The following is a 12,099-nucleotide window of genomic DNA, read 5'->3' as shown; positions in this document are numbered from 1 at the left end:
CGAAATAATTGTAGTCACACATGCGTTGTTGTGGTCGCACGTGTGAGGGTCGCACCTACGGATGATTTAGTGCACCTTCTAAGGACTTGGCAGGTACAGGCCGCACATTCGGACAAGATGTGTGCACTTGCGCCTTAGTGTATGCACCTACAAGGATGCCAGACAGATGGATTTAGGTTGAGGTTTAGCTCATTTCTACCATTTTTGAGTTTGGAGATCGAGAAGAGGCAATTTTGGAGGAGTTTAGCCCAATCTCGAGAGTAAATAATTTTTACTTGATTTTGATCATATATCTTGATTCCCCGTGGACTTCTACACCAAAAATATAGAACTTTAAAGTGAAATTAGGATATTTATCTAAACTTAAGAGTATATTTTGAGGTTTTGAACACTGACTTGGACTCGAATTTGGGAATAAAATATATATTTAGACTCGTAAGGTTATGGGCCAATGGGATCTACCCCTAGACCCGAATTTTGACCATGTGGCTCGGACTAACTTTTGTTGACTTTTCAGATTTAATTTAAATTGAAACCTTTTGATTTGAGATTACTTCTTAAAGCATTGTTTGACCTTATTAAGTATTATTTGGATAGATTTGAGCATTGAAGGTACTAGATAGAGGAAGCAGTATTAAGAGCGAATTTTCAACAAATTGGTCTTATGTATTATATGTTACATGATTTAGGGGTAACATATATGCGAGGTGATGAACATATATACGTGCACTAAGGTTATACCATGTTTGGGGTAGTTTTAAGCTTCTTTATGCATTGTTTTGTTGTTTATTCTTCTTGACTTATGTTTTATTTGATTGTATGACTACGTGAGCCTATTTTAATCATGCTAGAAATCACATTTTAGCTTATGACATATTATTTGGACATGATGGGCTATTCTTGAGATGTTCATATACTTATTTTGGTCGTAGTCATAATTTATGTCATAATTACTTATCCGGATCTTTATTTATTATGTCCTTATGTATTTTATTTTGTTTCTTGAATATATGCATACAACCATAGAGATGGATATGTTGGTACGGATTGATAAGATTATGGTACATTTGGACATTTGAGCAGATTGATATTGATGTGTCACGATGATTATTTTCGTGCGGTTATTGTAATATTAATGTATTATGGCATGATGAGTTTCTATGCGGCGCTTGGATATGGATCTATCCCTCAAGAGTTAGGTGATTATCCATGTTACATTGGGCCCTATGAGTGCAGGTGATATGCGTATCAAGTTGAGCACATGGGACATGTTGGATCATGTTAGAGCACATGGAATGTGCTGGGTATTGATTATGATCGAGCCTTGAGTATGCATGATCATCCTAGACTCATATAGAAGCATTTATATAGATGCTACCTAGTGCATGTCATCTTTATATATTGTTTAACAATTATATTATGTTTTCGCTATCTTGTTTGAGAATCATGCTTAATCTATCTCTGATTTTGTACCTAGTTGTTATATATGTTATTCTTGGTTATTTTCCCATTATATCATTGTTGTTATGGACTGTCCAAGTTGAGAAAGTGAGTATCATGCTTTAATTAAAATCTTGCCACTAATTCTTCGAGATTAGACTTGATATTTACTGAGTACATGTTATATTTATACTCGTACTACACATCTGCATATTTTTGTGCAGATCTTGGTACTGGACCTAGCGGTATTCAGAAAGGCCCCTTAGAGATTGTTTTGAGACTTTGTGGTGAACTGCCTTTCTTGCTACGCAGCTTATGGAGTTCCCGTCTTATCCATTTCTATTGTTTGATTCTGACAATATTGTTATATTTTTGAGACAGTTGTATTTTATCCTAGAAGCTCATGACTTCGTATTTTGGGACATACTATAGTATTTCCCACTTTGATTGATGTTCTTGAGATTATTGTTCTTTATTTGTATTATGATAGTAGTTTATCTTGTATTATCATGAATTGGTTGATTTGTAGCTGGTTACTTAGCATGTTGAGCTTAGGTGTCATCACGACCTTTGGTGTGATTTTGGGTAGTGACAATTGAACCCATTATATTCTTAAACTTATGGGTGCAGACTATCATTCTTTGTAATTTTAATAAATTTTTCACATAATTTTATTTCTCGCGTCGAAAGTCCTGAATACAGATGAAGCGGCGCCGCAACTCAACATCCGCCGCTGCCGACCACTAGTGCCTCTACTTTGCTACTACGTAGGCATAGTGTTTTACTTGGATTATGAAGACCTTAGAAATCAGTGAGAAATGTTAAATACAAAAGTAAATTAATCTTGCTTTTTTTTCTGGGATTTTTTTTTTTGTTGGGGGAGGGGTGTTGTTTCTCAGTTTTGGTATGGTTTAACTATTTAATCACATCACATTGAACCAAACATTATAAATCTAATTAAAATGTGACAATCCTAGGACAAGGTTAAACCAGAGGAGAATGTGACTCCAGCCAAGTTTGAGCCCTTCATTTTGCAATCAGGTAACGGGAGCCACGCCCACTGGTCGTCGTTTTTGTCATAGCTTAACCAAATTGTGTCCCATGTACCCTGTAGATTGGTCATCAAAATTGCCCTTGTCATCCCTTCCCCTTTTTGCATACACCCCAACATAGCACCATATGGCTTGCATATTTTATAAATTAGATCATTTGGTGCCCTTGATACAAGTTCCCAATACCTCCCATTTGTGCTCAACCCCCATAACTCTATTCCCTTTATCTTTCTAACTGTTTTATTCACATCATCAACTTTGCCTGATCTAATAGTAATCATATTTCCATCACCGTACACGTGTAATAGATCGATCGCATTTCCCCAACTAAATCCAACAGCTAATTGATCTTCCTCATTCCCTCGGGTGATGAATGTTGGTCGGATGACCACTGGAGTGCTGTTGCATTGAGGTCGCACGGCTATGATGACACTTCCGTTACGTCCATTAGATGCACTTAGGAAAATAAAATCACCTTGTAAGTCTTGGGTAACCTCTCTTGCTTGCATAAATTGCCATTTCTCAACTCTTGAATCATACTCGAATAAAGTTGGATGACTTTCATGTAACTCAGCAAACAAAAATCGGAAATGCTTGGAACTAGAAGGGCAAGACAGTAATTTCATACCGGATCTTCGCCATGAGGACGTGCCACGTGGACCTAACGGACTTGGAGGGATCTTTTTCACCATCCTAGTCATAATGTCAACTGACATAACTTCCTGCCTGTTATTCAAAGCAAAGAGGAATATATTACCAGAAGCAGTCAAAAAGTAGACATCTTCACCTGGCGGAACCACTTGTTTCAACAAATCGGCGATCAATATATTAAACCACCGGTTGGAAGAATCGGCGAAGCCATAGAGCACAGCTTCACGGCGCCACCGTTTCTTGTAGAGGAAGAGCCACGTGGCGGAGCTCGATTGAAGATTGTAGTCGCGAACGAAATCCCGATCAGAAATAATAGAGGAAATGGACTTATTGACAGATTTCAGTCGGATAATCTCAGGCAAGGCAAGCTGAAGAATTATATATTGGATGAGCTCCGAGGGGAGTAAGCAAAAACTGATGGCATTTGTGGGCAAATTCCGATGACTTTCCATCAACGTTACAAAACCAATAATTAATTATTTTCTTTGTATGTAACTACATTTAATTGTTGCAATGGCTTTGTTTATATTGTGACAGTGTCTTTGGCTTAGTGAAATTAATTAATCATGTAATTTATTCTTTAGTGCCGTAAAATAATGATGAGTCGACGTTATAGTGGAGAAGACAAAGGAAGCGTAGGGGGCATCCTATGTGGAATTGTCGTCATAGTGGTAGAAACGAATGGTGGAGATTAATGTCATAGAATATTTAATATTTTTTTGATTAGGTAACACATAGGCTAATGATGTGTATATTTAATTTCTAAGGAGTTTTCTTTCAGAAGTCAAATTCTATAAAGTTTGGCTTAGTTCTACGAGGCGTGCTATTGAAGAGGGTTAAATAATGCATACGCCGGGTTAATGTGGACAATCCTCAATTAGACAAACCCGACTATAAAAAATACATACAACTATTATAGTGTTTTATTGTGTGGAAGAAAGCGAAGACAATTAGAACAAAGCTTCAGAGCTGAATCATCCCGTCTGATATAGGTCAGTGAGGGAAGTCTCAAACTTATTTTATTGGTAATAATCATTGCCATTGTCTTTCTCTTTTTTCTATTTTTTTTTTCAATTTTGTTGCATTCCAGGTTAATTCTTTGACTTTAAAATTCTAGCATATTATTTATCAAGTATATTTGAGTGTTATCAGAAAAGCAAATTCAACAGGTAAGTTGCCTTCCTTAAAGAGAACTGCAATTTTCATGAGGAAAGATAAACACGAATCACTCCTCCACATAATGGCTAATGCAGAAGTACTAAACCTTTATTATTCTATCCGTTTCAGTTTTATTTTGTACGACGTTGCTATTATTTGGAGTTAATAACAATTTTTTTTATATCTATATAAAAAATTTATTTTTTTATTACATTTTATCTTGTTTTATTTATATAAACTTTATTTCAAAAAAGTTAAGAAATTGATGCTTAAATAGAGACTGAATATTGAAAGTTAAAACTCGTAATTCAAATTCTTTCATTCTTTTTAAAGCAAATGTAGTATATATAGGCTATTAATACTTGCATAAATTTATCGTGTACAAATACCATAAACATATTCCTAAACTATTTTTTCCTCTACATATATTTGGTGCCCAAGCCCCTCGTACACTTTAACCAATTCACTAGGCACTAGCTAATAAGTAGCTGCCATCATTCACCAACATATGTATCAGCCAATTTTTGTTCCTAACCCAATCTCGATGACTTAAAGGCGGCTTTTAAGAGGTATAAGGGTTATTTGACCTTTGGCCAAAGGCCAAGGTTTGGCATGTATCCCAGGCTTGGCGGTTCGGATAAGCCTAGGCTCTAGGGTTTCATGTACTAGAAATGGCCCAAGGCCCTTCTCATCCGAGTTTGATAGCTTGTTTGGCTAAGATTCTCCAATTATAAAAGCAAATTTTTTTCAAAAAAAATATTTTTTTTTTTAAAGTTGAAGTGTTTGGCCAAACTTTTGGAAGAAAAAAAAAGTACTTTTGAGGAGAAGCAGAAGCAGTTTTGGAGAAGCAGAAAAAAATAGTTTCTCTCCAAAAGCACTTTTATGAAAAGCATATTTGAAAAAAATACACTTAGGTCTCATTTTCTTTTTTAAGATTAAGAGGTCTGAATATGAATACACGTCTGAATATCAAGATGTGTATTAAGATTAAGACATCTGAATCTGAATACACATTTGAATGTTAAGATGTGTATTAAGATCTGAATACTAAATGACTAAGACTGTTTGATTTTTAACATCTGAATATATAAAATTTACGTTTATTTGAAAATAAATAATTATAAAATACTAATTAATCTAATATTTCATCACTAAAATATACATCTTTTTAAAATATGATAGTTGTTAGTGGTGATAGCTAACGATAGTGCTTGTGAATGTAGACTAAAAGCGGTGGTTGGTGGTAGATTTGGTTGATGGTGGTAGTTTATAGTAGCTAGTGGTGATTGGTAATTGTAACTATTATGATTGAGGATGGTGGTGGTGGGTGGTGATAGTTAATAATGGCGGGTGGTGGTGGTGGTAGTTGTGATTGAGGAAGATAGTGGTGGGTGGTGGTGGGTGGTGATAGTTAATAATGGCGGGTGGTGGTGGTGGTAGTTGTGATTGAGGAAGATGGTGGTGGGTGGTGGTAGTTTATAATGATGGGCAGTGCCAGCTATGGTGTTGATGTTAATGGGGCGGTTAGTTGTGGTAGTTGAGGTGGATGAGTGTTGGTTGTCATTAAGAATGATGGTGGTGGAAGTGGTGGGGATGATGGGTAGTGGTAGTCGACAATGGTGGTGGCTATGATTGAGGATGATGATGGTGGTGGTGGTGGTGGTAGTTGAGTGTGGTGGTGGTAGTGGTGGTAGTTGAGTGTGGTAATGGTATCTTAATGAAATTAAGTCTCTGTTATAGATCTTAATGATACAGATCTATTCAGGCCTTATTAAGTAATTGTGAAGTAAAAAAACACACACTTAACGATTAAGATCTGAATAATTAAGATTCAAATTTTAAAAACAAACGCATTTAATGTCTGGGATCTGAATAATTAAGATTCAGACCTCCATTAAATGCAAACAAATGAGGCCTTGGAAGCAGCTTTTAAAAACTTGGCTAAACACTAATGATTGCTTAGAAGTGTTTTTCAAATTTATTAGCCAAACATAAACTGTTTCTCACCAAAAATACTTTTGAGAAAAACACTTTTGAGAAAAAAAACACTTCTCAATATAAGCTAATTTTTAAAGCTTGGCCAAATATGCTATGATTCTTTAATTTATTTATTTTTCTTTTCTCGTCGTTTTACCAGTTTCTCTATTTCCTCTTGACCAATTTGAAAATAAAATGACTCATGTTAAGTGTTCATATTACCTAATACATGTACATCCTGCCCACTTACTATACCTTCTTTTTAATTAAAAGGCTTAAAAGATTAAACTTAAGAAGTACTACTTCCATCCCGGATTAAATTTCTACCTTTTTGCATTTTATTTCATCAAATAAAATATAAATTTCCAGCTCCTACCTTAAGGTCCAGTAAATTGGTACCATTGAAGTAAGTTTCTTTATCCTTGGGTTAAACATTTGTCAAAAGAAGTTTAGCATGAGCAAATCAAGAAATTCAAAACATCTAAGCTGAGCTAAACGTTTTCAAGAAAAGTTAAGGCAAGTCAGCCTGAGAAATTTTACACAACAACCGCTACTACATGTATTAGCCTATTTACTTGCTTAAACAAATCACTTCTCCAACAACTCCTCCAACTTTGTCTCTCTGCCCATCACTCTCCCCCTTCTCTAATTTACTTCAACTCTTTCCTCCCATCTCTTTTACTTTGTAACTCTCTCTCTCTCTCTCTCCAAACTCTCTTCTGCAACTATTTCCTCTCTTCCATCTTAATATTTTTCCCCCACAACACACCGAGATACCCTAGCTCCCTCTAACCAAAAACGCCACCTTACAATTCATTTTTCAGAAAGTTTCTGCCACAAATATAGCACGCAATACTAACACATATTGGGGGGGGGGGGGGTGTTCTCTATTGTTATCTTTCCCCCTAATCTCCTTCTGAAAATGAAGAACTTTAGCAAACATTCGCTCAAAGGGAAAAACAATAAATACCAACCACCTCTTCTATAGAAGCAACACCAGCCATTCACCAACACAAAACCAACCCTTCACTGACATAGATATTCACCACTGCAGACCAATATAGACAAACCTCTCTCCCTCAGTGACAATGAAACACCAACAGGCTCCCCCCCCCCTCTTCTGGAAACCCAGCACCTACTCTCAAATTAACACCAACACTGTCCTTGCTGAGGGGTTCTACTTTTCTTTTCTTTTCTCTGCTCAAGCTATGCTCATTGAGGAACTTCTCTAAACGACCAACAACGCTTGAGATATGCAAAATTCTTAAAAATGCTCAAGATAAGCTAAGGTTCATGCATTCAGTATAAGAGTGCATGATATGTGATTATTTGCTGATTTTTTTCCAAACAACAGAGTTAACGGTCCAATCTTGAGAAAGAGAGACCCTTCTCTACAGACTTAGCTCATTTCCTTTCAGTTTTGGTCTCCTTGAGGAGAAAATTGTTGAATAATACTTGATGCCTGGTTAAGATTACAAAGGGCAGATAAAGCAAGTTGACGAAATTAGGGAGAATGTAAAAGGACAGAGAGAGAATAAGGGAGAATAATAGAGGTTTCTCTTTCGCAGATGTGCTGGGATTTTGGTGGGTGAAATTGTTTGGGCATTATGGGCCCATAGTCCACTTTCACATAATAAGTTCTTCAAACAAGTATTCCTAGTTATATCATGATAAAATTTCTCAGTCAGCCTAAAGGAAGCAACAACTGGAAGACCAATGCTTCAGCTGAATATATTAGGATACTCGAGACGTGGAATAGAGCTACGGAAAGTATCAACGCAACGAAAAGATTTGATAATTAACTCAAATGCTCTAGAGGAGGAGATTAACTTGGACTAGATAATAAGCCATCTAATATAGTTCCCTCTCCGGGCGACTGATCAGATTCTTGCTTGGTATACGAATCAAGTAGTTTGACTCATTATGAGTTTTGTTTTCTTACTTAACAAATTCAACCATCACAGCATGACATTTCTTTAAGGTATGTCAGAACAAAGTTGAAGATGCAAAGGTTATCTAATTGTGGAGAAAAACAAAACATACATTTCTGTAGGACTTTTGTTAAACTGGACACCGCCAGTGTAAAACAAGAGATACATGAATGAAATCAACACGATAGCATGCCAAAAGAAAGGGAGCAAAAATTCACAAATAGTAGTCAAATGATTACTAATCGATAGCGATAACAAGGCCAATCTAAAAAGCATCTAGCAAAAGTTTGTAATGACTAGAATAGGATCAAAGTATAGGTAAATAACGCAGTGGGAGGACTAACAATAGCCTCATCAGCAATAGGCACAAATGCCAAAATGCTTATAGACCAGAAATCTTACCGGATATTCCTTTCTCTTCATCACTATCTCCATAGTTGTGGTGGTCATTCTTATTGTCCTGCTTAGACACAGCAGAATCCCGTTGTGGTGGAGTGGTACTAACACCAGTTACAGATTGCTGATAAAGAACACCTCCAGCAATAGTAAACAACAAGCACATCAAACCAAACGGACTAGCATGCTTATCCCAAATGAGAACATTAATGGCAACTGTCAAGAACTTATTCACCACCCCGGTTACTGTAAAAGCAGTAGCGGAGATTGCTTTCCTTGCAGCAAATCCAAAGAAACTGATGAGCAGTCCAAACACACAGGATAATGAGACTGCAACGAAGGCAACAGGGTTAAACAATGTCCCTTCATTTGATCCCATAGCAATGAACACATCAACATACTCCCCAGTAATAATCCAAAATAAAGGAGCCATCATCAATGACAACAAATTGTTGTAGAACACGAAGCCCCAAGTATTCAGCCCCAGATTAGTTACCATATGTTTAATATAGACCATCTCGGTTGTAATGGTTACCAAGTACGCAAACGCCCAAGAATAAGCAGTCAGAGTAAAACCTGAATCTGTAGCAACATACCCAACAGCACCTCCCAAAATGACCACCAAAGAGAGAAACGTCAACTTTGACGGGCATGGTTGCTCTCTAAAAGCTGTATCAGCAACAGCAACAAGCAGAGGCGTACAGGATCTAAAGACAATGAAAGTATCCACATTGGCATGGCGCAAAAGATTGGTGTTGGTGAATATTGCCATGTAAAAAACAAGGGCAGCAGGCAAGAATTTCTTGGCATTCTCCAACGTAAACGGATCATGATGCAACAGCCCAAATTTTCCTAAAACCCAAACCCCTAAAGCTGAAGTTAGGTATTGCAATGCAGTAAGAAGACCTGGGTAGTTGAAGTTGGTTATAGCAAACTTGTTAATCACAGCAAGCAAGCTGGAACAGAGGGCATATCCAACCACAAGACTGCTGGTAGCATAATATTGCTTTGACGCATCAAATCTGATTGCAGACATTGTATTCACAAGAGCTGTTAAAGGGGTTTATTCTCGCCTGGACCTCAATACAGTGCTTGCATATAAGCAATAGAATAAACGCCCAAAGTGGAGCTGGAAAGGCAAATCATATTTATTTCAATAATTCACACATTAATTTGAGTGTATTTATCAAGGATTTTTATGCACTAAAACATGAAAATTCAAGAAAGAAGAAAACAGAAAGGACAAACCATAAAAGGAAAGTACAAATTGGGGACCAAGATCGATGAATCTTGAAATGAAACCTATTAATAAAGTTAGATATGAATAAAAGAAAAGATCTAAAACCGAAACACAATTCAAGATGGAACAATGAACCTAATCAATAAGCAAAAAAAAAAAAAGGGACAGAAAATAAATGTGAATAGAGATCTCAGAAAAAAGGAACCTGTTTTGCACCACGTGAATGATCTGAAAAACACTGAGCAGAACTTTCAATGAAAAGATGGATAAATAAAGTTAAAAATGAGAAGGGCAAGAAGAGAAGAACGGTTCCCTGTATAGGGCACAGAGGTGTGGGTTTTGGAGTTGGGAGTAGTACCGTACAGTATCAATCTGAATCGGGATTATTGAAGGAAAATAAAGAACAAAATTGCTTTAAATGATAGACCAATGTTTTTTACATGGTAGTCCTTTTACCCACTTTTACACTTCTTTCCCCCACTGCAAATTAGTGTGTTCACAAATTAATTGGATCATCTATCTAGAACATCTTGATAGTGGGATTCCCCAGATACAAAGACAACAACTTCAGCTCTTCCCAGTTACAACATAAAAGTTTCCAGTTACAATACAAAAACTTCAGCTCTAGAGCTGAAGTTCGCTAGTTACAAAACAAAAACTTCAGCTGTAAGCTGAACTTCAGGCCCGGCTACTAGAATGCTGAAGTTTTGTGTGATTGCCTTTGCTACTTCAGTCTCGTGTGCTAAAGTTATGCGAAAAGCGGGTACGCTTGTAATTTTTTTGCAAAGCGGGCACAAATTAAAATGTTACACAAAAAGCAGGTATAGATGCAAATACCCCTATTTCGCCATTGGGATGTTTAGGACTCGTTTGGCCATATATTTTGCCAAAATAAATTTGGGTTTTATTTGGCAAACACATGTTTGGTCATAGGTTTTGCCTACATTTTGGCAAAATCCTAAATTTTGAGCCAAAATATTACTATTACATTTTTTTAAAAAATTGCCCCAAACTTTTGTATTTTATAAAAGAGCTCACTATTTATTATTTTGTAACAATTTTGCTTCGTCTTCTCGGTCATCTAATAGTGTATCATGTAGTTCATTATAAAAATGATAAATTTGTACCAAATTTATTTATGTTCAGGACTATGGTTTGCGATACCATAATGAATGTTATTGATAATAATATTGTTGGGTATTTGTGATAGTTTTTAGAACTTATGAGTATAAGTCATGTTTTGTTATTAAACAATAAAAGAAGAAAAGAATATTGTAGAGAAAAGTAGAGAAAGAGAATTTTTATTGATTTGGGATGAATTACAATGGAATAGAACCCCTCTATTTATAGGGGAAAAGTGACTTAACCACCAAGTAACAAACCCTAAAATCTCTCTAAATATACATTCACCTTAGATCGAATTTTATTTATAACACTCTCACTTGAATGTCTATTCAACAGATAATGTGCCTCGTTAAAACCTTAACTAAAATAAAACCCAATGGGAAAAAATTCTAGTAAAGGAAAAGGAGTACACATATCTAACAATACGCCTTTTGGTTGTCTTGTTAAAAACCTTGAAAGAAAAATCTAGTGGGACAAAATCTTGTAAGGGAAAAAGAGTACAACGCATATTAACTCCCCCTTATGAGAGCATTAATTCACATCTTTGAGCCTTTGTATCCCAATCTTGTACACTAGCTTCTTGAAGGTTGACATCGGTAGAGATTTGGTGAACAAATCAGCCATATTATCACTTGAATGAATATGTTGCACCTTGAAATCACCATTCTTGTATATATGTAATCTCTTCATATAATGTCGTGGAATAACCTTTTCAATATCTCCATAGGGGTAAAAATTCATGTTATCACATTATCATACTTATAGTTATAGCAAGATACATATGTGCACAAATTACGCTTATCATATGGTACTTCATGACCAAGTAATTAAGTTGTTTTATAAAAAGGAAAATCACAAAAATAGTCATTTTGCACCCTTTAATTTTAATTTTTGATTTTCGAGTAGTTTTTATTTAATTTATTAATGGTGTTAATTATTTAGGATTAGTTAGTATTTTTAATGAGTTAGTTCGGTTTTTAATTTAATTTAGGACTTTTAGTTTTAATTTTTGAAAAAAAAAAGAATTTGTGAAAAAATGATGAAAAGGAAAGAAATTAGAATGAGAAGGAAGAAGTTTGGGCCAGTCTTCAGCAATTTTCATTCGAGCCCATTCTTTATTCTCCATACC

At 35.8% G+C, this 12,099-nt stretch overlaps 2 protein-coding genes across 3 annotated transcripts; both read right to left on the bottom strand.

Annotated features, from left to right (window-relative positions):
• Positions 1–2,302: 2,302 nt before the first annotated feature.
• On the bottom strand, positions 2,303–4,539 carry LOC107759814 (uncharacterized). The gene has a single exon (XM_016577828.2). The coding sequence runs from the start codon at positions 3,593–3,595 to the stop codon at positions 2,414–2,416; it is 1,182 nt and encodes a 393-aa protein (XP_016433314.1). The 5' UTR covers positions 3,596–4,539; the 3' UTR covers positions 2,303–2,413.
• A 3,833-nt stretch (positions 4,540–8,372) lies between these two features.
• Positions 8,373–10,248, bottom strand: LOC107759812 (GDP-fucose transporter 1-like). Of its 2 annotated transcripts, XM_016577827.2 has the most exons (3): positions 10,051–10,248; positions 9,854–9,907; positions 8,373–9,734 (listed from the first exon to the last, which is right to left on the bottom strand). In XM_016577827.2, exon 3 carries the CDS (start codon positions 9,639–9,641, stop codon positions 8,592–8,594), a length of 1,050 nt encoding a protein of 349 aa, XP_016433313.1. In that variant the 5' UTR covers positions 9,642–9,734; positions 9,854–9,907; positions 10,051–10,248; the 3' UTR covers positions 8,373–8,591. The 2 variants fall into 2 exon arrangements, with proteins under 2 accessions (XP_016433313.1, XP_016433312.1); XM_016577826.2 differs by lacking the exon at positions 9,854–9,907 and having other exon boundaries at positions 10,051–10,247.
• Positions 10,249–12,099: the final 1,851 nt, after the last annotated feature.

Source organism: Nicotiana tabacum, chromosome 1 (assembly GCF_000715075.1).
Source record: "Nicotiana tabacum cultivar K326 chromosome 1, ASM71507v2, whole genome shotgun sequence".
In the NCBI taxonomy this organism is placed as follows: Eukaryota; Viridiplantae; Streptophyta; class Magnoliopsida; order Solanales; family Solanaceae; genus Nicotiana; species Nicotiana tabacum.
Note: the sequence above shows the minus strand (reverse complement) of the source record. Positions and strands in the feature narration are given on the sequence as shown.